Below are 27,192 nucleotides of genomic sequence, written 5' to 3' on the forward strand. Positions count from 1 at the left end.
TTTTTTTAAAGACTTTATTTATTTATTTATTTATTTATTTATTTATTTATTTATTTGAGAGAAAGCTCGTGCAAGGGGGTGAGGGCAAGGAGGGAGGCAGAGGAAGAGGGAAAGAAACCCAAGCAGACTCCGAGCCACAGAGCTCCATCCCACGTCCCATGGGATCATGACCTGAGCTGAACTCAAGAGTCTGCTGCTTAAGCGACTGAGCGCCCCGGGTGCCCCCCATGTGTTTCCCTTTGACGTGCCATCAAACTTACCTGAAGGTATAGCTGAGTGAGCACTGGGCCCATCCTCAAAAGCCCAGAGTTTAGTCTCAGCCAGAGCAAGAGTTTGCTGTGAGATCTTGGCAAGTTACCTGCGCGTCCTGACCTATTAAGCTTTCGCTTCTTTCTCAGATTCCTTCCGACTCTAAAAATCTTTCTCTTTCTACTCAGAAGGGCCAGCCTCGTCCCTTTTCTCTCCTGCCTTTCCTCTGACAGGTGATAAACGTCAAGACGAGAGCTGCAGATGGCAGGAAAGACGGGCCCCTACCCCAGCAGGATGGTCTTGGACGCGAGACAAAAACTGGTCCGTCTCACAGAGAGCTAAACAGAGGTCTTCTCAGCCTCTGTTTAGCTCTCTGTGAGACGGACCAGTTTTTATGAGTGTGATGGAAGGAAGGTGGATGATGTCCTTCTCCAGGTGGGCATGGTGCATAAGGAATGCCCTCGGAGCTGACCTTGTCAGCTGGCTTTGTCCTTCCTCCTGTGCTGGTCCACCTTTTCATCAGGGCCTGGGTAAAGCCACAGTGAGCAAGCCCCTCACCTTTGTGGAAAGCAGGGAGCCAGTGAGGACAGGGAATGTGTTGGGAGATACACTCGGGATCCCAAAACGTCCTAAGCTGCTGGATGGAGCCGCAGCCTGAACCTCACAAGGTAGAATGAACAGGGCTAACTGAGAGATCCGGGCTTGGCTCCAAGGCACCAGCCGTACAAGGACAGGGTGGGGAAGTGGCGGCTTAGCAGAAGCATGTGTGAATAAAACTGAGGGCTTTCGCTGACAGCCAGCTCCATATGAGTCCGGTGAAAAGGCTGCTAACTACGCGGACAGACTCTCGGGCTGCTGAATCGCAGGACTGAGCCCAGTGATTCTCCATCTTGCTATCATTCAGCATGGCCTGGGAAGCTCTGGGAACACTGTGAAACTTGCTGCACCAGACCCTCTGAACCAGGACCTGGGATGGGTGGCTGGGGAGAGGGAAGGAAGGTGAGGAGTTTGGATTTCTAAAGAGCTTCCCCCTTGCTTTCTGGTTGCAGCCAGGGCTCAAGAACCGAGAAAGACTTAGCGCCTTCTCATTCTTGGCATGCATGTCAGACCACAACTGAGATACTTGGGAACCTCAGTTTAGGGTGCTTTATCATGGGGAAACACACACGCTGGAGAACATTTGGTGAAGGGCAGCGAGGATGGAGGAAGCACACAGCACGCTGTGAGGACTGTTAGAGAAAACGGCAGCATGGAAGACACCAGTGGTCCACGAGGTTCATCTTCAGACGCTTAGACTTGTTCTCTGGGGTCCTAAAGGGTTAGAATCTTAGGTGACGGTCTTAGGTCAGCCTTCTCATGAAACATTATGAGACAGAGATTTGCTTGTGGGAAATCTACTGGGAGGTGCTTTCAGAAGCAACACAGCGCACCTGAGGGATGGAAGGAATCAGGATTGGGGTGGTGGTGGTAGAAATTGATCAACGATGTAGTCACCACAAAGAACACCTCTACAAGCAGCTGTAGGATTGAGATGACCCTTCAGAGGCAAAGTGAGATGGCCCCAACTGAGGCAAGAGGACTGGGCCTTTGAAGATTGGCTAGATTATCCCCAGGAAGGGTTCGTGAAGTCAGGCCCAAGGAGTTCCCCGGGGAGAGACTCATCTCTCAGCCACCATGAGCCAGCACTTCTGGCAACAGGGGGATAAGCTTCTTTGTCCCAAAGGCAGGATCTGGGTAGTGCACCATAGCGACCATAGCAGGACCTACTGTGCCCAGTTCAGACCTGCTTGCTTCATATGCCAAGCTCGTTCTACCTGGAATAACTCCTCCAGGATTCTGGTGATTGCTTTCCCTGGGAAACTTACAGGAGCATGAATGGAATGCACTATAGCTCCCACTACTGCAGCTTGATTTGGTGACATAACTGATATTCAGCGTCCCCCACTCCCCAACCATCACCCGTTCTAGGTTCTCTTTATCGTCAACTTGTACACCTATGCGTCTGGTTGGCTTACCTGGTGAAATGACTCAGATCCTCATTCCTAAGGGATATGAGCCTCTAATCAGGCTGCTGCATTTGTCCACTTACTATCAAAATTGGACAAGTGTGTACCAAGAGATACCCTAGTGGATGACCTGAGTGCCACACATATTCTTCCCTGACCCCACTGTAGCAGCAAACCTACTCTTCCAAAGGATCAGGGTGAAGTATCTCTACAAGGATGTGACTCTTTTTTTTTTTCCTACTGGTCTTCTGGCACAAGGAGTTTGAAGGACAGAAAGCAGCCACACTTAAAGTTTATGGGATTCTTGTTCTGTCCCTTGGTGGAAGGGTTCTACATCCGGGAACCAGATTCTCTAAACCTAGAGAGCCTGGAACTGTAGGAATAGGAGCCACAAATTCCTCCAAAAGTGTCACTGGGAGTGATATTAAGTGGGGTTATTCCTCTTTCCACCCCTTGTTTCCTAGACCTATCATACCCACTGGGCAATGGAACCATATTATAGTTATTGAATAGGGTACACACTTCATCCTGGAGCATGGTGTCCCATGATCTCTAAAATGGTCCTTCTGCTGCACCTTTGAAAGACTGTTCTTTTACTCTGTCAGCTCAAGTGGGTGGCAAAGTACATGATAGTCCCAGAAGATTCCATGATCTTTTGCCCACTCTTGCTCTGATACAATGCTGTGTGAGATTCCATGTCAGTAAATGAAATACTCTTTAAGCCCTCAGGGAATGGTGCTGGTTGAGGCCGTTAGCAGGAAAGAGAAATCCTTATCTGGAATATATGATGATTCAAGTCAAGATTAATCACCAACCCTTCCAGAGAAGAGCAGGTCCAATGTAGTCATCTTGTTCCCAAGTGGCTGGTTAGCCATCAGTGGCTGGCAGGCTGAACATCTGGCAGCAACAATTGTTAGATCAGCCTTGGTGAGTGGGAGCCCCTTTTGTTGGACCACCCTTGCCACCATATACAATATGCCTACGTGTAGCCTTCGTCTGTGCCAACATGGCCACTTTATTCATGTGCCCATTGTGCCAACATGAGTGGTTGATGACAGAGGCTGGCAAATATCAGCTAGCCAAGTCGTTCTATCTACTTGGTTAATTAGTGTCTCCTCTGGGGGAGGCTCTCAGAGGAGCGTTAACATGCAACATACAGATCTTCATACTTCGGGCTCACTCTCATGGATACATCCACATGCCTCTCTCCAAGACCTTCTTGTTCCCAACTCCCCAGTATGGCTTTTTCTAGGCCTCTGACCAACATTTGCTACAGCCCATGAGCCTATACATGTTTTTACCCAGGGCCACTCTCCGGGGATCCAGGATGATGATTCAGGTCCACAGATATCAATATAATTCAAACACTGCATGACCTTAAAATGTTTGGCCATGGGGGTGCCTGGGTGGCACAGTGGTTGAGCGTCTGCCTTTGGCTCAGGGCGTGATCCCGGCGTTATGGGATCGAGCCCCACGTCAGGCTCCTCTGCTGGGAGCCTGCTTCCTCCTCTCCCACTCCCCCTGCTTGTGTTCTCTCTCTCTCTCTGGCTGTCTCTATCTCTGTTGAATAAATAAAATATTTAAAAAAAAAATGTTTGGCCATGGATGCCTGGGTGGCTCAGTTGGTTAAGCAACTGCCTTCAGCTCAGGTCATGATCCCGGAGTCCCGGGATCCAGTCCCACATCGGGCTCCCTCCTCAGCAGGGAGTCTGCTTCTTCTCACCCTCCCCCCTTTCCTACTCTCTCTCTCTCTCTGTCTCTCAAATAAATAAAAATCTTTAATAAAAAAATGGCCACTTCACTTTCCCCAGTGTACTGTTACCTGAGTAAATGGCCATGGGTCCCTTTGGGGAAGGACTAGTGGAACCATGGCTGAATGGCCATGGTATTACAGAAGCCTTCCTCCTTGGGACCTAACCTCTCCTTCAGGCAACACGTTCTAGATCTGAAAATTGAATCAGGTCTGGAAACTGGACAGGTATTGTGACTTTATACTGGAGGAACTGCCATCAATCTCCTGGCCTTTCATTCTTGATTTCTTTTCATGGTACAGCTCAGCAATTTTGTGTGTGGCCTACGGATCCTTGGAGGTCCTTGAGGCCATTTCAGAGACTGCACAAGGTCAAAATAATACTAAGATGTTATTTGCCTTTTTCACTGCCTAAACATTTGCACTGACAGTGCAAAAGCAATGGTGAATAAACCTTCTGGCATCTTAACAAAGCAAGGCAGTGGCGCCAGGCTGTTTGGGTAGTTCATTGTGAAGACAGACAGAAAGAAGAAAGGAAGGAAACAGAGAGAATGGAGGGAGGGGAAAAAAGAAAGAAGAGTCAGTTTCACTTAAGAATGTCCTTAATGAAGCAATAAAAATTGCTAAAATTTAGTAAATCCTGACCCTTAAATATATGTCTTTAAAATATTCTCTGTGGATCAGGGCATCTGGCGGTCTCCATGGAGTGTGCAGCTCTTGATCTTGGGGTTGTTTTGGGTTCGGGCCCCACATTGGGTGTAGAGATTACTTAAGAATAAAAAAATCTATTAGGGGCACCTGGGTGGCTCAGTCGGTTAAGCGTCCAACTCTTGATCTCAGCTCAGGTCTTGATCTCAGGGTCGTGAGTTCAAGCCTCGCATTGTGCTCCACTGTGCAGTCGACTTAAAAACAAACAAAAATTCTTGAAAAAACAAAAATAAATATTCTGTTATTCAATGGAAAGTACTGTAGTGCACAGAAGTATAACGGGTCTCTCTTATGACCCACTGAGTTACCAGCTAAACACTTTCTTTCCATGAAAGAATAACTGACAGAGAAACTGTGGCTATTAAGACTTACTTATCTGGCAGATGTTTTTTCTAATTCGAACCAAGTAAGCTGTCACTTTGAGGAAAACAAAGGATAGTATTTGTGACTAATTTTAAAATTTGAACTGTTTGGTGAAAATTAGAATTTTAGAAAACGTATGTGCAGTATCATGAGTTTGACAGATTCCAATAAAATTTTTTTTTAAAGATTTTATTTATTTATTTGACAGAGATAGAGACAGCCAGCGAGAGAGGGAACACAAGCAGGGGAAGTGGGAGAGGAAGAAGCAGGCTCATAGCAGAGGAGCCTGATGTGGGGCTCGATCCCAGAACGCCAGGATCACGCCCTGAGCCGAAGGCAGACGCTTAACCGCTGTGCCACCCAGGCGCCCCCCAATAAATTTTTCTGATATTAACAAATATAACTTGTAATATTGTATAATAGATTGTATCCATATTTGAAAAATCTATATAATTCGATGAGCCAGTATTTCCCAAATGACCAAAGTAGGATGTTATAAAACAACGCATGGGTAGCAAACCCATTCATAGTGCAGGGTAGATTAATAGCCTTGAATGTTATTGAATTCACTGATACAGTTTCAAATTCTACATTACAACTACCATTTAAGAAAATACTACTTGTTGAGTTTTGGTGTAGTCTCAAATTAGGTGAAAAGGCTATTAAAATGCTTCTGTCTTTCCCAACTACATATCTGGGTCAGGCCAGATTTTCTTCATATATTTTAACCAAAACAACATATTGCCAATTGAAGCAGATATGAGAATCCAGCTGTCTTCTATAAAGCCACTTTTAAGAGATTTGCAAAAATGTGAAAAAAGCCACTCTTTCACTAACTTTTTTCTTCCATAAATATAGTTATTTTTTGTAAAAATATACTATTTTTTGTTAACATATAATGGGCTAACTATTTTTCATTAATTGATAAGTTCTTTATAAATTTCTTGGTCTTATTTCTAATGTGGCAAGTGTCAATAGATATAACCCATATAAACAAAAGCTCTTTGGAGACGTCAGATTTCAAGAGTGTAAAGTGATCTTGAGACCAAAAGGTTTGAGACCCACTGGCATGGGTAGAGCAAAACCATTCCTGGCTGCCCATCTAGTTTGCCCTAGGGATGCTGTGTTCTATTCACTGTCTGCGTATCTCTACTGTCAGGACCCACCACTGCGTCCAACTTGCGGCTCACCACTGTAGTTGTACCAACCTCTGGCTTCTATTATTTCGTGGTCCTATCATCCCCATCGCTATCAAAGAGCCAGTTCTGTGATGGCCTCTTGCTGTCAGCCATGGCCTACAGAGGACAGCCCAGCTGAGCTTCTCCCAGTGTGTTCCTCTTTGCTTTGATAACCAGAGTATCCTCTGGGCCTTCCTGCAGGACTGAAGCGGGTTTCTGGCCTTACACAGAGTACCGACCAGAGCGGGCTCACTTCTTGGAGCTTTTTGAAGCCTTCTTCCATCTTCTGCTATGGCAGTTCTGGCATTTCCATTTCACTTGGCTGGCCATTGCCTTTCTCCTGTCTCCCAAGATCCTTGTCAGGGTATTAAATCCTGTTTCGCCTGAGAGTGCTCCCATACCAATAAACTCTCCTTTTTTTAACCTCATATTCCGATCCAGCTCCCCATGGATCCAGCCTATATATCCTCTCCTGGCTCCTGCCAATACATGTTGGCTACTTTTGTAGCTCCTTGCACGTAGAGCCCTCTTCCTTCCCTAGCAGGCCCCTGAACATCTCTGGCTGGGTTTTGTTGCAACCTGGGCCTTATTTATTGGTTTCATAGGCTGAGAGAGAGGCAGCTTCCTTTGGCATCGGAGAGCAATTCCAGAGACAGTGGGAGCTGTGAGCCATCAGTAGCCAACACTCCTGGCAGCTGAAAGAATGAGTGCCTCTGCCCTGATCCAAGGGTACCCTCCCTACAGAGACAAATTTCATCTCTGCCTATGAGGCAGAGTAGAGCAGGGATCAGGACCTAAGGCCCTAGAGTCAGAAAGACTCAGGTTTGAATTCTTTCTAGCTGTGTGACCTTGAGCAAGTTACTTCTTTGAGGCTGTTTCTTCATCTTGAAAATGGAGATAAAAGAGTAACTACTCGATAGATCGTTGTGAGACAAATGAGATGATGAATGTAAGGGCTAATTCTGGAGCCAGCACATAATAAGGGTAAGGATGTTGATACCGTTATAAGGGGTCAGAACTGTCTAAAGCTGAAAAGTCTGCCTTACAAAGCAGACAATAAGGTTCACCATCGTGGATACTCTTTAGCTGCCGCTGGTGAGGGCTCCATAGAGATGTTGTGGAGGAGGTCCTAGGGCCCTTGGGGGTATTAACAAAAGATGACCTTTGGGACCCATTCTGGCCCCAAGCTGCTTTGATTTTCTGATTTCTCTGACTGCTTACCCTTAGTTGGGAAGAGGCACTTAGAGAAGCGTATTCACTTTCAGGCCACTAGGGGGCCATTGAGTTGCCTGCAACAGGAATACACTAATGGTTTCTTAATGGCTCAGGCACCAGGGAGACCAGGCTCAATTATATCTGAAAGCATTTTGAGTTCCTAGGGTAAAAGACACTATGTAAATCCAGATAATAAATAGGGCTTATTGATGACAGGTTAAAGAATCTGGCACTGTTTAGTTTGGAGAAGAATAGGGTGAGAGGAATTGAATAAGGGCTTTGAGTATATTTATTCCTTAGCATAGAAAAGACTGACATGCTGTTTTCCTACCCCACTGGGAACCAAGTAAGAAGAAAGAAGTTTACTTTGCAACAGAAGAAATATGGTGCACACTCAAAACAGAAGATGGAAGGAGGCTTAGGGTTGGGCTTACCTGGAATCTTTCAAAATAATTCACCTTGGTATAGTTGATCTGATCAGTTCTGCCAGGAAGACCAGAAAGTAGGGAAGAGAAGAGAGGACAACATCCAGAGACAATTCAGAGATTTTAACAGGCCATCCTGCTGGGCGAGCTCTAGACAACCTGGGAGCAGGATGGGGAAGGAGTGGTTGTCTTTTCCCACAAAAGACAATTAACATTCCAAATTTCCAATGTCTTTAAAATTTCTCAAAAAGTACAAAGGCAAATCGGCTATTCCTGGAGATAGCATCCAGTTGACCACTGCTAGTGGCACGCTCACACCTGGATCTCAGGAATGAGAGAGAGAGAGAGGCTGAGTTATCAGCCATGGTTTAAGCAGCTGATCAACACCCTCAGCTCCGGTAGCCCTTGACTTCTGTCCGGCTGAGGTAGCAGGGCAGGAGTGCTGGGGAGGAGCTTCCTTATAAAGGGAGGGGTGTCTGGAAGGCAAAGATTCTTGTGGAGGAGGAGAGAAAATGGGAAGGGCAGAGAGGGTCCTGTCCCACAGAGTCAGGAGCCAGAAGTCAGGCTCACACACGAAGGAGGGAGGGTGTGTCACACACAGGATCCCATCACCACCACAGTCCTCTCTCCACACACCGTCACACAGGCACAGTCTCACATACCCACTAAGACACCCAGGCAGTCCGCACACCCAGCTCTGGGAACACAGGAAGTAAAATTCAAGGAGGAGGGAACCATAAATTCTGGAAAGCCTTCTACAGAGGGAGTGGGGGAGAACAGAAGGCAGGAGAGAGGAGGGCAGGACTGGGAAGGCACGGGAGAAAGCGGCTACTGAGACTCCGTTTGGGGAGGAGATGTCAGCCCCGACCCGACCCTAGGGAGGACAAACCTCACAAGGGAAGGGGGTCTGGGGGTGGGGTGGAACAACAGCCCATACTCTGAGGTCCAGAGGGAATCAGAGAGGGGAAATTTTCTGAGAGCCACCGGTTCAGTGCAGGTCCTTAAGTCCAAATCAAGCCCAAAGCTGGGAGTCGGAAGCCCCCCAACAGCGGGATCTGGGACTGTTGCGAATTTCAGGATTAAGATGGAAGGCGAGCCTGGAGAACCACAGCTTAGCATGTGGTTCTGTCCCAGAAACTCTGAAAGGTCTGCGCAGCGTGACCCGGGCTCTAAGAGAAGAAGGGAGGGGATCGGGAAGATTTCAGCAGAGCCCCAGAGCCCAGGCGGGGCCGGATGGGGCGGCGGGGGGAGGGGAGCTCGACCAGCTGTGACCACAGTGAGCGTTCCAGGCTCCTTAGCTGCCTGTGCGGGATGTGGGCCAGGCCCACTAGGAGTGAAGCGGTCCAGGAGACCCGCTCCGAAGATACGTGGAGCGGGGCGCAAGCCGAGAGCACGAGCGTGTTATTACCCCCACTTTGGGGGGTATACTGAGGCCTGGGGGGCGCAGCCGTTGCTGCTGTTCCACCTGTCACTTCGGACAGTCTGGAGCGGAGGGTTGAGGCGCCAGAGTTGACAGCTCCTTGCTCAGACCGCCCCTCCCCGCCCCTTTCCAGTTCCGCACTCCGCCCCAAACGGCGCCGTTCCCCTTTTAAAGAAGCGCCCGGAGCTCCCATCCTCGCCGCGCCAGCCCGCGCGGGGCTGCGGCGCCGTTGCCCTTTTAAGAACCAGCCTCCTTTAACTCTCTCCTAACGGGGCATCCCGGCGGGGCTCGCGGCGCCCGGCAGAAGCCCGCCTCCCCGCGCGGCACTTCCGGACCCCGGCGTCGCCCTTTTAAGAGGCAGCCCCCAGCAGAGCTCCCCCCGCCCCCTGTTGCCGGCGCGCGAGGTGGGGGAGCCTTGCTGGAGCCGAGCGCGCCGTCCGCGCGGCCACTGGAGACCGGGCGGCCGGCGGCCGGGCAGGCGGCGGCAGCAGCGGATGGGGACGCGGAGCCGGGCGGCTGTGGCGGCTGTGGCTGTGGCAGCGGCGGGGAAGCAGCTGACGGGCCGGCGGCGGCGGCGGCGCTGGCGGCAGTGACTGGTCCAGGCCCCGGCGGCGGCTGCAGCGACGCGGTGGAGGGCTGCGGGCGGTCGGCGTGAGGAGCGGCGGCGGAGCGCGGAGCTGCCGAGAGCGGAGGGCGCCGGGCCGCCCCTTGTCCAGTCCTCGCAGGCCGCCAGGCCCCCTCCAGCCGGGGCCGTGGAGCACCGGGGCAAAGGCCGGGGCCCCCCCATGAAGGAGCGCGACGCGGCCCCGGCCGAGCGGGGCAAGCCGGCCACCTACACCGGGGACAAGAAGGCGAAGATGGCGGCCAAGACCAACAAGAAGTGGGTCCGGCTCGCCACCGTGTTCGCCTACGTGCTCTCCGTGTCGCTGGCCGCCATCGTGCTCGCCGTCTACTACAGCCTCATCTGGCAGCCGGTGGGCGCCGGGACCTCGGGGGGAGCCGCCGGCCCGCCCCCCGGCGGCTCCAACGCCACCGGCCCGTCCGGGACTTCGGGGGCGGCGGCGGGGCCCAATTCCACGGGGTCGTCCCGCCGCGAGGCACCGCGCGACGCTCCCCCGCTGCAGGCGGCGCGGCCCATGCCTCCCGAGCCCTCTGCTGACAGTCCCCTGGCCGGGCCGCTGGAGCGGCCGCGGGGGCCAGAGGAGGACGAGGAGGAAGCGGCGGCGGCGCCGGGGAGTCGTTGAACCCCTCCGCGCCAGGGTCGGCCGGGAACCATTCTCCCCTCCCCAAGCCCGGAGGCAGGACTTTGCAGCAGGACGGGGCGGGGAGCCCGCGAGAGTGACCCCCACGGGAGTGAACGCCCTCCCTTCCCGGCAAAGATCGCCAGCTCGCCCCGGGAGCGGGTGGCCTGCAGCCCGATCTTCAGCCAAGGGACCACGATTCGCCGGGGGCTCGGTGTTTGGTCTTCCCAGGACCGTGCTGCGCCAGGGCCCTGAGCCATAAAGGGAATGGGGGGAGGGGTGGGGAGATCCCAGCTCCGAACCCTTTTTCGCCGCTAGCTCTTGTGTATCCTCTGTGCAGGAGTGACTCGGGCTTTCCCCCAAGACTCAGGGGAAGAAGGGAGCTATAGGGGCTCTTTAATAAGCTGAAGCTCTCGCAAGGAGGGCACCAAAAGTAGTGGAGCTCAGGTACGTCAACCTAGTTGCAGTGGCCACAGATGCATTTAATTTATAGATCCCTGTATATAGTTGTTGACATATGCACTAGAAGCTATAATTACACAGAACTATACGTATCCTCCCACAACCCTGGGTAGCTACCCACTGATGGGGTCGTGCAAGGGCTATTTGCTGGCCCCCAAAGTGCAGCTAGCCAGAAGGGCACAAACACTGTTTTTTTCACCACCCACTCTCTTCCCCCTATTTCAGAAAGATAGGTTTATGACCCAAAAGAGTATAATCATCCTTAGACTTGAAAGGACAGTGGAAAACCTTAGGAGAATTAGAAGCAGTTTAGGGAGGGTGGAGAACGAACTAATCCCCACCTCTTCCCACCCTAGTGCCCCCAGGGATGAGGCTTCCTGTTGTGGCCCTAAGTATCTGGATATGGGCCAGGGAAGAAGGAAGGGAAAGAGCAATGCCTCTGTGCTTCAATCCTTGGCCTTCTCCTCACAGAGAGAGTTCTCTTAGGAAGAGCAAGCTTTTGTAAGTAGAGTGGCTCACAAGTGTTTTTATTTTATCTTCTGCTCCTCAAGATCTTGTCTTGTTCCAGTAATCACCCTTGCCTTCCCTCTTTCCTGAGTCTGTAGTGACAGTGTAGCCCTGCTATTAGGGTGAAATCTGTTGTGAAACAAGAGCTCTGAGCACGTTTTCTGGTTTCGAGTTGTATTACAGAACCAGAAGGGCTAAAGGTGGGCTTCAAGCTCAGGATTGTGCTTTGATAGCCAGTTAATAGACCAGCCGTGGGAAAATTACATTGGTTTGTCTTTACGTTTCCTGATAAACCCTACTTATATGTAGCCTATACTTCGATGGAAATGAGAAACACCAAGGGAAGTGACATCTGTATAGTTCTGGGACAGCAAGAATTATACATCCTCAATTTGGCTTCCATTTCCTTCTGCCACTTGCTTTTAGGCATTTGAGTGTGGGTAGTGACAAGATATCAAACCCCTTAGTGTTTCCTTTTTGGGAAATTAGGAACTTAAAAAAAAAAGACAAAAACTTATCCACCTGAGTCCTAAAACAGTTTTGTCTCCAGTTTTCTGGCCTACACTCCAGTTAGCTCTGATCCAAGTTTACAGGACAACAAGTCTTGCTTTAAGCCATGTTCTGTTCTATGAGCTGTCATAGCCTAGGAGCAGGCTGGTAGCACCGCCAAGGTGTCTTGGCTGAAGGAGATTTCTGAGCAGCTGATGTGACTTTGGTCATTAGGAAGCCTTTGAGGCCTTTTTAAATTTTTGGTGGGGGTCTGGGGTGGGGAAGAAACATAAAATGCCACTTTATAACTTCAATAATAGCCTGTAATTTATATTTATTGTGTGAATTTTTAGTCCTATATTTTAATAATTTGTAAATTGATCTCTTATTCCAAGAATCCTTTGAACTTGCAGGAGGACATCTGGGAGTCCAGTCCCCTGTCCCCATCCCTGCATTCTGGACTGTTGAATCCACTTTGGGATGGATCAAAGAGTCTAGAGAGACCACTCATAGGTCCAGCTGCTGGCCTCCTGACTCTAAAGCCTTCACTGGAATTGGGACATTAGCTCCAGCTCTAGCTGTGAACATGACCAGAGACATTATTTATAATTCAGCCATTTAAGATATACCTGTCCTCAAAAAGTCCTGTATATTTTTTAAAAGTTTTATTTTTCAGGTGAACAAAAATACATTCTAAGAACTCTCCATAAGCCTGTGTAAGTTGACCATTTCTTTTTTGTACTCCTTGGGGAAGGAGTAGAGGTTGGAAGAAGAGATGGTCTGAGAGGTGGTGGATGGATGAATAGGTGTAGGAAGAAAAAGCAATCGCCCTGAGGTTTGCTGTGCCCGATGGCTTGACAGAACTGATTAGTGAAGGGCGGCAGGACTGCCTCTTAGTCGGGAAGCAGTCATGAGGTCAGACGAGCAGTGATGTCTAGCTCAGCCACCTTTTACCAACCTTTAAAAATCTTTAAAAGGTTCTGCTCTTAAAGGATTCTGGGCAGATGTCTAGCTGGGAAGCTAAGGGACCAGTGAGTATACATATTAAGAGTTATTACCCCCCAAAAATTTACAAACACGGAGCTGGCCGAGAGCTGAGGCGGGGCTGAGCCACCTAACAGCATCAGTGTTCTCGCCGGTAAACCGTCGGCCCCTGGACAGTTCAAGAAGGGCTAACACTGGAGAGACGCACTGCTGTACCTGCAGGGGTTGGTCAGAGCTGTCTACAGGGGAGCGGGCGAGAGAGCCAAAGGGCTGAGAGGAGGTGTAGGTTGCTTCATAGGTGAGGCTTTTCCTCCCCCTAAAGCAAACAAGAAAAGACATGTGGGTGAACAGCAAAATATGAGGGATTAGTTCTGCTGCAAAATACACGGCCCACAGTTGAGCTGAGCTCATTATTAGACAATGCTGCCCAGTACAAAGCGGAGCGAGAAGCCAGTGTCGGTGGGGCCCCCTGAGGCCTGCACTTCTGCAGAGCTGTTGGGGGGTAGCTTTTGTGCTTTTACATCACCTTGTAGTCTGCAGGGGAGCCTGGAAAAAGGCCGCCCTTCTTTTATTTCCCTCTTCAGCCTACACAATGGCTTTCTGTGAGAGGGTTTGGTAAGGCAGAGAAGAAGGGAAGTAAGAGAGTTTCCAGGGTTCTTCTCGTCGGCCCCCCCTTTGTGTAGATGGTGACATGTGGCTTTTGCAGTTGCACACGGCTTCACACGCTGGACACATACGGCAGTGTGTGCAGCAAGAGTCTTCTGGCCGCTGAGAAGGGCACTAGCACTACTGGCCCCTCAGAACAGGCCCAGGTTGGTGGGGAGCCGCGGTCGGAACAGCTTTATTTTCACGGGTTCGAAATTAGCTGAAAAATTGTCCGTTTGTCCGTCGGGAAGGAGAGGTCTCTGCAGAGGGGGATTACTTTCCTTTAACTGCTTTTCCCCTGGACTACCAGGATCGTTTCTAGGCTTTTTTACTTTTTTTTTTTTTTTACAGATTTTATTTATTTATTTGACAGAGAGACACAGCCAGCGAGAGAGGGAACACAAGCAGGGGGAGTGGGAGAGGAAGAAGCAGGCTCCCAGCAGAGGAGCCTGATGTGGGGCTCGATCCCATAAGGCCGGGATCACGCCCTGAGCCGAAGGCAGATGCTTAACGACTGCGCCACCCAGGCACCCCTCTAGGTGTTTACTTCTATCAGAAGTTCCTGTGTGCACTCACTCCCCAGCAGCCTGAGTTTGGAGGAGATCGTCCTCTCTTGAAAATGAAGTTTTGGAGGGTGAAGGATCAGGAGTTTGCTAAACTGTTTAGACTGAGTTTGTGTTGGAATCCTTTCTTTCCCCCATGATGCTGAGGTGCAGAGAAGTGTTTCTCTGAAGTGTTAAGCATAAGAAATACTTGTCTTCCTAACAGCTCTAGATTTCTGCACAGTATGAGACCACAGCTTGGGAAGCTTTTCTGTCCACCTTGTTTTTCAGTTTTCACTAGGGAATTCTAAGATACTGTGTGCTTCAGTTGAGTATTTATATCCTGTTTTGAAATGCTGAGTGGAGAGCATCTACTTGTTTCTACATGTTTCTTTAAGGGGAACCGAAAGGTCAGGTCCCAAGCTTTAGGGCTACCACAGCTATTTAAAAGGGGTAATGATTGTCCTCCCCTTCCTGTCTGCAGAGAATGGAGGTATTTCTGGAATTGCAGTGCAATAACAAAAGGGCCACAGCTGTATAGTTTTGTTTTGTTTTTCGTCTCCCTCAGTGGAGGCAGGGACCACAAGAGCTCTGCTCGCTTCGCGGGACCAGCACTAGTCTCAGCGCCTGGCACGTGGTAGCAGGTGCTCAGAGGTTGTCGGTCTTCTGGTTTCATCATTGTGTTAGATGATGAACCTCCATGTTCAGTATCAGTGTGGTGTCGCCGTCATAATCCACTTGTGTCCCCACATCCAGAGCCCACAGTCTGGTTCAGGGGAGCAGATGGCTAAAGAGAACCCCAGCAGACCACAGCTGCACCAGCTGTTCTGCCCACAGTCTCTTTATTTCCGAGGTGAAGGACTTGGGCCTGGCCTGCCTGTTCTTTCCGGGCACTGGAAGTCCACGCGGTGCCTAACGGAGGCAACGTGGAACGTGTGGCCCATTCGTTGTCCCCTCTGTCCTGGCCCTATGGCCCAATGCTGAGCTATAAAAATACCTGCTTTATGGACAGTTTTTGGTCACATCTGTTTTACTTGTTGACATAGCTTGTGGGTTTCTGCTGCCAGAAAACCTATGTTAGACTCTTTGTTCCCTCCAATAGCTAATTTAAAAAACACAAAAACAATTTTTCCCCCTTAACCACACACCTAGACTCTACCAGGCTCTCCAGCAGTGCAGAGAAAGCCACGGCTCCAAGTCCTACACCGTGTACCTGAGCCGCCCGGTCAGTAAGGAGCACCTGGGCCAGACAGTTTCCATATATCGTACAAACATTTGTTAAGTTACTATAAGGGACCAGAAAATTCCCACACAATTCTCGCCCTCAAGAAATTTAGTCATGCCAACAAGAATCTACCTTTGTTACTGCCCTGTTTCTTTCAAGAATCTGCTTTTATAGTAGCTTATCAGTTAAACAGCGATATGGTTCTAACCTCCCTTAGAATATTTTCCGCGAACCACTACCATTAATCCAACTATCCAGTGCCTGCAGTGTGCCAGGTGGGCCTCAAAAGTCCCCAAACCGACTTGTCCAGAAAAGCAGTTCAAATGGATTACTAAGTCATTCCCTTTAAGTCTCCCTCTCTCTGCTACGTCCGTGTTCAGAGTCATGAGTGGAGGTCTCTGCCCAGCTTGTGACCTGGAGGCCACCTCAGCTCCCTGCTGGTAGTCTGGGCAGGATTATATCACGGCGGTCAGCCTCTCTGTGTGTGGCCAGCTCACAGCATCACGAGGACCTGGGGGTGGCGGGGGGCAGGCTGTGTGCTCTCGGAAGGGACCCTGAACTGGGAAATAGGAAACTTGCAGACTCAGTAATGACACTGGTTAGGGTCCCACTTTTTCCTTCTAACCCAATGGGAATTCGTGAGAGCAACTAAGGAGAATCGATGTGACAGGGCTTAGAGATCTGAGGACTCAAAGTACCGTGTGTACCTAGGAGGTAATATAGTTTCAAATGTCTGTCCCTTTGGGCTAAGTGATGCCTGGAAAGAGACATGAAGGGGCAGGTAGTAGACATTAAACACCCCGTCCCCAGACCACCCACGTCAGCATCACCTGGGAACTTGGTAGAACTGCCATGTCTTAGGCCCCCTCCCAGACCAACTGAATGAGAGCTTCAGAGGGTGAAGCCCAGCTTTGTGTTTTAACTAGCCTTCCAGGTGATTCTGACACTAAAATCTGAAAACCGCTGGCCCAGACTTTCCCTCTGATTCTGTAACTTAGGGTTTAGGTATTAATGTTTTGACAGATGGCTACAAGGTGACTTTTGACCTTTCTTCTTGGTTGAAGCCAGCCGCCCTGCTGGGGAGAAAGGAAACACCGTATCCCCAGAGTTTGTAAGAGAAAGGGAAAAAGCCTGTGTTATTGGTTATTTTTGAAGGTGCCGGGAGAACTTGCCCTGGAGAGCTCGTTAAGAAGGGACAGGCCTGAAAGAGTCCTGGTTCCCCTCCCACAAAGGTACTGCTGTGTTGGCCTCACCTCCTGCCCCGGGGCCTGCTGCTCCTCGAGTCGGTCCTTAAAAGGAGCAGTGCGTGCCACGTTTGCTCTTTCTGGTGCCAGGTCTGTGCTGTTTCACTTCGCCGGCGTCAAGTGGATGCTTCATGAGAGGTTGTGACGCAGGCCGGCAGGCTTGAGAGAAAGCAGCCTCGGTCTGCGCCGGCTGCAGCTCCTCTCCCTGCCTTCCCAGCCTCGGGGGCTCCCCTCGCTGAGCTTGTGGTCACCCCGGGGCGGGCCTCACTCAGAGCTGCTTGCTGGGGTCTGTGGCTACTGATAAGTGACTGGAGAGGCAGAGTGAAGTGGCATCTTTAGTGTCTCCTATTTCCTTGACACCCCCCTTCCCGACCTAGTCCCCAAAATAAGAAGAGATAGACAGCCATGGGCATTTTAGCCATTTCCTTCGTGGGGTTTTTCTGGGGGTGGGGGGTGGCTAGTACCATCTTTTCCTGTTATTCCCGTCCCTGAGGCCAGGGTTGGGGCCGGAGTTGACTGGTGGTCAAACCCTCCACACTAGTGCCTTGTTAGATAGCTGGGGGTCCCCAGTTACCTGTCCCTTGACCATAAGAAAATACAGTCATGCTGCTCCTTTGGGCGAAAAAAACCTTGACTCTGGGAGGCATAGAGCAAACGCCACAAGGGAGTTTTGATTCTGGGGAAAATAACGAGCGAAGAGTGTGGTGGGAGTCCACGAGATCGCCATTGCTGTTAACGGAGGAAAAGAGGAAATGCTGAGTTATGAAAGTTGGTATGTGGAGTTAAGGGAGATGCTGAGGGCAAAAAACACCCCAGTAAGAGCAGGGTCACTCTGTGAGGCTCTTAATTCCAGTCGACTCCCCCAGGTGCATAAAGGAAGCTCACTGCCCTGGAAGGCTGAGTAGACTTGACAACCCATCCCTCACTTCCCTGAGGTGTACTGACCCCGGTGAAGGTGACACTGAAAGAGGAGGTACAGGAGAAAATCGAGAACAAAGTAGACAGAGATCAAACCGATTAGCTACTTCGTTTATTCAACACATGTGAGTGCCAGGCAGCTGTTCAGAGAGTGCCTACTTAGTGGGCCAGGCATGTTTTGCACTACTCTTATCTTTAATTTTCTTGACAACCCCTCAAGGTCGTTAATGGCCCCATTTTGCAGATACGAAAACTGAGGCTTTTGGAGGTTAAACTTGATCAAGGTCACCCGGCTAGCAGATGACAGACCTAGGTTAAGATTCAGTCTGTTGAATTCCAAGGCCCATGTTTGTTCCACTCTACCATGCTGCCAGTCCTCCAAAAACATCCCTCCCTTGCAATCTGCTCTGCTGCTCCCTTCTGCCCACGTGATAGGGGCTCAGGACAGAGCTATCTTCTGCCCCTTCCACCCTCCTTGTTATGAGGCCCTAAGTCAAGCTGTCATCTCCCCACTCCCCTGTGGGCAGCTTCCTTCTCCGTTCCTCCAGCTCTGTGCCTGGGTTCCTGAGAGCTCTGTCTCATGAAGAACTTGCCATCTTTGAAGAGAGTCTTGTCAGTTGGTTGGGGAGGAAATAGGCATCTAAGAGAAAGTCTCCCAGCCAGGCCTTTAAGCAAAGGAGCCAGGAATTGCTACAGCCAGGCTTCCATGACCCTGAGGTTTGTGGAGGGGTGTCCATGCTTCCCTCCTGCTCCATAGCTCATTCCCTCTGAGGGGAGGAGGGTGGCTACCGGAGCTGCTGGTTCCCTTATTCTGAAGAAGGGCTCCCCCTTTTTTGAGAAAAGCTCAGTGATACTTGCCTGGCGTTGCAGTCTTCCTGCAGGGAAGGTGTCCTGGGCCAGTCTCTCCAACCCCTAGTGACTCCCAGGACATCCTTTCTCCTAACATCCTTTTGGATGTTACCCTTGAGGAGAGAAGCCCTATTTCTCCATAGCTCTTCATAACCCACCTTTCTCTCCTGCGTAGGTCCTCTTGCGAGGGCTGAACCAGAGTTCTGCCCGAGTTCTATATCCCCGTCCCGTAGTCAAACATACCTTGGCATATACTCTCTAACGAAGGCCCAGCTGTACAGTCAGTAGCACTGTGGGGGGGGGGGAGCAGTTTGTGAATCTTAGAATTCAAATTCTTGATCATGATTATTTTTGGAGACATCTGAATTCAAGGACTCTGCCTGAATCTGCTCTTCCCCAGCTCCATCCTTTGGGAATCATGGGTCAAGTCCAGGGTCATGCTCCAAAGGCATTTATGTATGACTGGAGGGCAAGAGGAAAACTTGAGCTTAGAGTTATTACCCTTACCTATTCATGTCTCAGAGGGGTCTTCTTCCCATGTGCGTATGAATATTCCCAGGCCTTGTCAAAATTCCTCTAATCAACCCCACACCAACCTCTTCCACCCCTTCACCTCATCCCATTCCCAACCAGCTTCCTCACTCCCCACTGCAGGAAGTTGGCAGCACTCACTCACTAGCCTCTTGAGCCTTTTCCCAGGTGCCTCAGCTTCTCACCCAACTCTGAAGCCAGGAAGTCCCACCTGGCAGGGGCAGCCCTCGCCAGGTCCCCGATATAGCCAGCAATGAGTCCTCAGAGTCTAGAGTCTATCTGCCCCTAGCCCTCCATATATTCTAGTCCAAACCCTTACTACTCAACCCGTGGTCCAGGAACCAGCAGCACAGGTATCATCAGGAGCCTATTGGAAATGAACATTTCCAGGCCCACCACAGACCTACTGAATTACACTCTGCATCACTCTGCACCTTAACATGTGAGAAGCACTCTGATCTGCTGAAAAGACACCCCCTCCCCATGCTTCCTGAGTAGAGGGGGTGGAGGGTGGAGATGGAGCCAGTGAGGAAGCCCCAGCTGTGAGCCCACAGTTTAGCCCTCCCTTTGACAGGGGAGCACCCTTGGGATGATCTAGACACTCCCTAGAGAAGCCAGAGAGGCTGGTGAGGCCCAGGGCCCTCAGTTGAGAGGAAGAGCCACTGTGGGGCCCAAGAGGAAGGGAGAGGAGAGGGCCACATGGGGAGAGCCCAGTGTGGTGAGAGAGGAAGGGGCACCTGCCGCCCTTTCGAGCAGAGGTGAGGTGCTTCTCTTTGGGCTCCTACCGCCATCGCCAGCTCCCGTCAAGGCTCTCAGTCAAGCACGGTTCCCGCTGTGCAGCTTGGATCTGCTGGGTGACTGGCTCCCCCTCCCTCCTGCTGGCAGAGTCACCGTCGCCCACCGGCTGCACTGCTGCTAGTGGGTGCTCAGGAAATGTTTGTTGAATTGAGAGGAAGCCACAGCTTGTGTGGAGTCTGAATAATTCACCAGCCGTGGGCCCCAGGGGAGGGGCGGGAACAGAGACTAAGTAGGAAAGACAAGTCCCGAAGTTTTACTGTGGCAGAGTCACTTTCTCTGCCCCTTGTCTGAGTCCTTGCTTCGGCACATGCCTGTGTGCAGGGGAGGTGGTGGGGAAGAGGAAGTAGGAGATGGCAGGAAATGGCCCTGGGCGGCCCCCTGCTCCCCCACTCCCCCCCCGCCCCCCCAACATCCCCCATGCTGTCTTGATGGTATACTTGATGTCTGACCTGGGTGTGGGGGAGGGGATCCCTGCTGATGAGAGCTCTCCCATCCTACTGTGGGGAGAAGAAGGCTGTCCTCTCCCCACCCAACCCCAGACCATTTCAGAAAGAAGGACTTTCCGGGGACCCTCTCTTTTGCGGAGGAAACCTGAGCTCTGCTGTTCTGTCCCCAGCTGTCCCTACCTGCTGTGGCCTCCCTTTCTTCAAGCCTCAGCCTCCTCTTCCAGAAAGGCCAGAGGCTGCCAGCTGATGGCCGAGATTTCCCCTGGTTTGGCCCTCCTGTGAGTTTGGGGCTGTGAGTCACCTGGGTGCAAGGCAGAGGCAGGGGAAGGGACCCAGGCCTGGACCGGTCCTGCCAGCTACAGAGGCTCCTTGCACTGGAGGAGCCAAAGCCGCAGCTGGAAAGAGAAGCCAGGCCTTGGCGGTGACAGAGGCCAGGAGAGCCAGGTGCCGAGTGCTCCCAAGCCTCCCATTCTTGCCAGGGCAGGGAAGCTGGTGGCCTGGATGGTGACAGACCCAGGACAGGGCTCAACAGCCTTAGAGACCTGGCATAGGAATACACCAGGAGATTTATCTGCAGGTAAAAACACACCTATGCATAGGCTGTGCCCATGAGGGGCAAGGAAGGATGGCTCCTTGCCCTCACAATGTCACCCCGCTGGAGAGTTTGCCCAGCTGCTCAGCCAGACTGCCACAAGCCACCAGCATCCATCACACACAAGAGACAAGAGTGCTGACTTCATTCTTCCCTCCTCCTCTCCCCAGCCTGGCCCCCATGCTCCCAGGAGCTTTGCTCAGCATCTTCCTGCAGGGCCAGGCCCTCCTGTCCTGCTTCTCATACCACCTGTGCCCCTTGCCCTTTGGCCCATTCCTCTGGGGGGCCTGCTTCGTGGCGCCAAGCCCTGCTGGGCCCCAGCCTTGCCAGACCTGTCTTCTCTAGGCTCTGAGGGCCCTGCGCCTCCTTGTGGCTCCGAACAAGTCTGTGCTTCCGGCTCAGCCTGGGGGTCGTTCCACCCCAGGAGCTGCTCAGAACCATCTGGCGAGGACACAGGGTTCTCCTGAGCCCCGAGCCTTGGAGTGAGTGCACACACACTCTCCCCGGACCCAGGGCTACTGGCCCCTCCTAGAGAAAGGTCAAGGGGAACCAAGTCAGTGTTCTGTGGCGAGCCAAGGACTGGACTGGCTATGGAGGCTCCTGACTCCCTTTTCGGCTCCCCTGGGGGTCCTGGGGCTGGGCAGGTTGCTGGGGCACTTGCGGGTCGGCCCAGCCCCATCCTGCTCTCCTTCTGTGACTGTTCCTCCTCGCTCCGAGTCTTTCTGGTACTGTGGCTTCCCTGAAACAAGAGATGGGCCCTGCTGGCTGGCGGATTCAGAGCTCACGTCCTTAGCCCGCCACATCCTATTCCCAAGCACCCACCTCCTGGTTCTCCAGCTCCTCTCTGTCTTCCTTCGTTTCCCACCTGTAGAAACACAGCATGTGGCAGGCCCTACTCCTACCCACCCCCCTTCATGTCTGTCGCTCTGTAGCCAGTGGCCCATGTTCCCAGGAAGCAGCCAGAGCCCAAGGGTCTCAAAGGAACATCAGAGCCAGAACGAGGCTCCAGGATGCTTCCCTTCCAGCCTGACCTTGTTCCCCATCCAGCCATTTCCTCTGAACACCACCCACTTTAGCACCATCCCAGGTCCCCAGCTGCTGTTTATGGCCAAGCCTGCAGTACCTCGAGTTCCATGGGGACTCTGGACGTGTCCCTGCCTGCACCGCCTGGGAAAGGCACGCCCGGCTTCCCGGGGGAAGGCAACTGCTGTAATTACTGCCGGCCTCCCTGGGCACCGGGCTCTTGCGGCTGCTGCCTTTGCTACCGGCCTCTCCCCGAACCTCATTAACCTGCCGCCAGGCAGCCGTCAGGCAGAAGGCAGCAGCCCCAAGGGCCGGAACAGGGACCTGGAACAGTGCTGGGCCTGACCTCCCAGGGGCAAGGGAGATCCAGGAAATCAAGAAGCCCAGATGCTTCCCCTGATTTTGCCCCCTGCCATCTGTTACCTGCGGGCCCTGCCGGTCAGCCTCTCTGTCCCCCGGGCTTTGCTTCGTGTGGCCGACACCGCTGAGGGTCTGCTGGGTGGCCCACCCCAAGTAGTACCACCTGTAAGAGATGGTCCACAAATCAAGGAGAGAAGAGGGCATGGCAGCCCAGCTCCTTTACCAGGGCATGTGACTCTGCTCCTTCTCTCCTAACTCACCTTTACCATCAAGGGACAGTGGTGGGGGCTGTGACTTCCGGTGGCTCCTGGGACCTAAGTGAGGCGAAAGAAATAGAGAAAGAGTGGGGTGATAAAGGATCCCAAGCAGTAACGCCGGTCTTCCAGGACCGGGAAGCTGTCAGTCTTTCTCTTGGTCCAGGTGTGGGTTTTCTGACTCCCAAAAAGATCCCTGGTCTGGGGATCAAGAGAGCTGGGTCCCTGTACTCTCTTTGCCATTCCTGGCTAGGTAGCTGGCTGAGTTTCTCCAGCCCCAGCTTCCTCGTGTGTAAAATAAGCAGACTCGCCATTCTAGCTCAGTCAGTTGGACGTCTGCCTTCGGCTCAGGTCATGATCCCGCAGTCCTGGACTCGAGTCCCGCATCGGGCTCCTTGCTCAGCAGGTAGTCTGCTTCTCCCTCTCCTCTGCCCCTCTCCACTGTTCGTTCTCTTTCTCTCTTACACACATAAATAGATAAAATCTTAAAAAAAAAAAAAATAAGGGGACTAGCCATTCTAAAAGCTCTGTTCCTACAACAGGCCAGGGGCAGGGAAACTAGAGATTTCACCCATGAGGGACCAACTTCAAAAGGATCGCAGTGCAGACTTCTTGTGAGCCTCTTCCCCAGGCCTTCTGGGGTCAGAACCCAGGGTAGAGGCTGTGGGTTTGGAGGGTGGAAAGGTGCCCTGCTCTGATAGTGAGGGAGAGGAAGTAAGATGTTCTTCCATGTCTCCTTCCAGCTCCAAAAATAAGTGACACACCAAGAGGCAGAGAAAGGAGAGGAAGCCCAGGGGGTGGGGAGGCTGTGATAAAAGCCAAGGAGGGGAAGGGGTGAGGTGGGTATTGGCTCACCCCTGGCGCCGCCCACCCTGGCCAGGCCCTCTTCCCGAGGCTTGCTGGAGTCCTGTAGCCTGTGGAGCCAGAAAGCCAGGCTTCTGTGGGGTGGACACACGCTACAGCAAGACCCATGTGGCCACTGCCTCCCCCGGCCCCAATCCCAGAGCTGACGGCAAGAGGATGGCGGTGGGCCCAAGAAATCAGGGGACCCCAAGCCCACCCTGAGCCAAAGGCCCCAGCAGAGAGGCCCGGGCAGACCCTTAACCACCCTGGAAAGGGTCCCACCAGCCCTCCCAGAAGCATCCACAGTTAGTCCTACCCCCAAGCCCCACAAGCATGTCAGTCCAACGAGCTACCCAGCCCTGCCACCCACGTGGGCTTGGCCTTGTCCAGGTCCCATGGGCGGCGCCAGTCACCCTGTGCATCTCTGTGCCTCGCCACACGGGCCAGGTCGATCTGTTCCCGCTCCTGCTTCCACTGGGCATAGTCCCAGCCCACCTCCAAGGGTCCCCCCACTGGCCGGCGGGGAACTGGGCCTGGGACCAGGCCTGGACTCTGGGGCTCCCGAGCACCCTGCAAGGAGAAGACACTCAGCACCATGGGATAAAGGCAGGAAGCCTGACTTAGAGTGGAAATCTGAATCTTACCAACCCCTTCCCTCAAGGTTTTGAAGTCCCCATCTAAAAATGAGATCCATTCCATCTCCAACATGTTCATTTGCCAAAGATACTATTTCCATCCACTTGTTAGCTGTGTCTTTTGGGCAAGTTACTTAAGCTCTCTGTGTATTATTTCCTCCTCTGTAGAATGGGACTAATAATGGTGCCTATCCACTGGGTTGTTGCAGGGGTGTGCAGACAGGCCCAGAGTGGAGAGGCACCCAGCAGTGGTGAGCAAGAGCCAGGACTAGGGGCTGCTGCCACCTAGAGGTCACACCTGGCACATGGCCCACCCCAAGGCCCCCACATGCCTGCCATCAGAGATCCAGTTAGGGTAAGGGGCTGACTTCTGACATACCCTGTCAGAGGGTCTCCACCCAATGGGGAGACTGGCCAGAGAAAGGAAGAAGGGGTGGGAATTCTTGCTGGTGCTGCCTGGGCCATGTCCCCGGAGATAGGGGACATAAGTGACTCAGCTTCTCCGCCTCCCCCAGATGATGACTGCCACTTTCATGTTCCCATCCCCTCTTGAAGATGTACTTTCTGTGCAGAATCCGAGCTGGTGGCCATCTGCATGGAGGGGGTCCGTCCCAAGCCCCTTCCACGTGACCCTTCTGCCCCCTGGTTCCTTGCTCTGGTGGGCTTCTCGCTTACGATCCGCTTGGCCTGGGGGGAGGCGAGGATGGGCAGTGTGGCACAGCCTGGTAAGAGGAGGCTGCCAGCCTCGTGCCTGGGCTTCCCCCACCCACCCTGCTCACCTCAGCTTTGTTTTCCATGGTCACAGCCAGCTCCACCCGCTCCCCCAAGCGGAAGGTACCAGTGTGGGCCTCCACGTCCTCATCCTCAAGCATCCCACTGGCTGCTCCAGGTCTGAGGGACCTTGCCCAGTTCCGGCAGACTACCCGCTTCTCCTGAAGAATGAGACGCCATGCCCTCAGACCACATGGCCAGCGCTGAGCAGGAGCTGCGGACGGAGTCCTGTGGGAGGTGCCCCAGGCCGGGTTCCAGCCCTGGCCCTCCCTGGAATGCCCACAGAGGAGCCGATTCCATGGGGCATTCACATGCCAGCGGCATGAGGTTATCCAAGGACCGGGCCGGGGCCACCCCAGGGCCCAAGATGCCACAGCAGCCTATCCTCTCTGAGCTGGGAAATCCAGAGCGCTCAGACAATGGGGCTTTGTCCCTTAGACACTGCTCCCGGCATTCAGCCCCCTTCTCTGTCCCTCTAGGGCTGGGGGTGTAGGAGTGGCCTGTGGTTTGGAGCATAGCTGCGGGGCCACAGGGCCCGTAACTTTCACATTCATCTGGAAAAGGGTGTGAGGAGGATTCTATTTGGTGGCCTTTTAGCTGTGGCCCTTTGGGGTCAGAGGGACCACAGTGGGCTGGGCTACCTCAGGCCGGGAACTGAAGGGTAAACCCCACAACTGGCAGCGGAGGAAACGGAGCAGGAGCGTTGTTCTTCCCGGACATGGGCTGGGCCTCCACCTTCTCGCCACCCCACCCTCTGTCCCTGCGGGGCTTACACCGGGAACCTGGCTGATAGTGACAGTGAGGCCATCGGGTCGGAGGAATTCCGCTGTGGTCACCGCCATGCCCCCCTGCTCCGCCTGCCGCCGGTCTTCCTGGATCTCCTGCGGGAGGGCCTGGGGTCAGCACAGGCCATGGCCCCCCAGATGCACACAGACAGGCCTACACAGAGAGACACCAGTGGGACACCAGGGGGCAGAGGCACCGCATCACAGCGTCCCCAAGATCCTCACAGAGTTTCTGAGATGGACCACACCACCGTGACTCTGGCCCCAGGCCTAGCGCCTGCAGGCCAGACCACCGGGCAGGGGTCTGTGGGTCAGACAGGGAGTACCAACCCAGCTGGTCCTCCTGGCCCCCCATCACGGCCCACTCACCTGGTACCTGCGTAGTAAGGCCTGGTTCTTCTTTCGAAGGGCAACTATCCTCCGATCCAGCTCGGCATCCTTCTCTTCTTGCCTGCTCATGGGGGACTCGGCTCCGTGAGACCCCTGCAGAGGGCAGGGGGCCCAAGCTCCTGACTGCTGGGCCCATCCCTTGTCAGCCCCCTAACTTTCACATTCACCTGAGAAGCATATTCTTACCACGAATGGAGCCATCCCCAGAGCTAGGCTCACACGGGGGGATGGCACGCAGAAGGCCCCAAGTCCCCACCCTACTGGGCTTGTGTGCCTGTCTGTCTGCCTCTTCAAGGGCTCAGGTCAGGGCCTTATACCCAGGCCCGCAGCTCCCAGCAGTGGGCTGCCCCTCCCCCGGGCTCTCCAGGGAGCTCCACTGCTGAGCGGAGCCTGGAATGAGAGTTATAAATGGCTCTGGCAGCGGAACCTGCCGTGACTGGGAAGTTGCCAGGGGATTCAGAAGGTCGAGGGGGGGAGCTGTTTGGCTCCCAGGCCCAGAACCACAGTAAAGAGAGGCCCCGGCTCTGTCCTGGGCTCCCAGGCCGTGGGCCCCACTCCCCAGGCTTGTGCCCAGCCTGTGGGAAAGAGCCGCTCCCAGAAGCCCAGCCTCTCCAGGCCTGGAGCTGCCGGCAGTCGGGGCAGGAGAGAGCCAGTTCCGGGGGCAGGCCCAGCTGGGGAGCCACCCTAAGCAAGCCAGGCCTCTGCCCCGAGATCCCAGGTCTCTCCCTGTCTGGCCGCAGGGTCTCCACTGTGGCCAAATGCCCCTGCCCAGCCCCCCACGGGCCTAGGCACAGCCCTCTTCCTCCCAGGCCCAGCTGTCCCCAGCTGCCCCCAGAGTGTGACTGCCTGGCGTCCCAGCCTCCTCCCAGCCCCAAGAAGCCCCCCGCCAAAGGTGAGGTGCCACTCACAGCTGAGTGCATGGCAACAGTGGGCACCGAGAGAATTCCAGAGCAGCCCCAGGGGAGCCAGAGCAGGAGGGAAGCCGGAGCCGCGGAGCCACCAGAGCCGGAGCCGGGCCTCTGCTGGCCTCTCCCTGCCGGCTTCACTGCTCAGCACACGAGATCATGTTGTGATTACAAAAGACTCCTCTGGGCTCCCAGCCAGGAATGCGCGCCGCCACCCCCACCCATCCACTCTCAGAGGGCAAGGACCAGGGCGCTGGCCCTGCCCAGCACCTCTCCCAAGCCCTGCCCCACGTCCCCACAGACACAAGCAGGAACCTCTTTCTGTTGGGTTGAACCCACACAGGGGGCCTGGCTGCCCCAGGCCCAGAATTCTCCGAGGCCCTAGGCTCCGCAGAGCCCCAGCCCCGACCTACCTGCAGATAGACAGGCAGCCAACCTA

The 27,192-nt window shown here is 53.3% G+C and overlaps 2 protein-coding genes and 1 long non-coding RNA gene across 3 annotated transcripts in view; 2 read left to right on the forward strand and 1 right to left on the reverse strand.

Moving 5' to 3' along the window:
* LOC121100199 overlaps nt 1-27,192 on the forward strand; it is a 55,748-nt gene that overhangs the window by 12,174 nt on the left and 16,382 nt on the right. The gene's annotated exons all lie outside the window — the stretch shown is intronic.
* On the forward strand, nt 9,883-12,720 carry INAFM2 (InaF motif containing 2). The gene has a single exon (XM_040620462.1). The coding sequence runs from the start codon at nt 10,100-10,102 to the stop codon at nt 10,556-10,558; it is 459 nt and encodes a 152-aa protein (XP_040476396.1). The 5' UTR covers nt 9,883-10,099; the 3' UTR covers nt 10,559-12,720.
* On the reverse strand, nt 20,199-27,014 carry CCDC9B (coiled-coil domain containing 9B). The gene is made up of 11 exons (XM_008702253.2): nt 26,757-27,014; nt 25,828-25,941; nt 25,447-25,554; nt 24,682-24,834; nt 24,464-24,589; nt 23,638-23,837; nt 23,280-23,338; nt 22,431-22,484; nt 22,234-22,333; nt 21,610-21,652; nt 20,199-21,526 (listed from the first exon to the last, which is right to left on the reverse strand). Exons 1-11 carry the CDS (start codon nt 26,766-26,768, stop codon nt 20,987-20,989), a joined length of 1,509 nt encoding a protein of 502 aa, XP_008700475.2. The 5' UTR covers nt 26,769-27,014; the 3' UTR covers nt 20,199-20,986.

The sequence above is a fragment of the Ursus maritimus genome, unplaced genomic scaffold (genome assembly GCF_017311325.1).
Source record: "Ursus maritimus isolate PB19 unplaced genomic scaffold, ASM1731132v1 scaffold_35, whole genome shotgun sequence".
Classification (NCBI taxonomy): domain Eukaryota; kingdom Metazoa; phylum Chordata; class Mammalia; order Carnivora; family Ursidae; genus Ursus; species Ursus maritimus.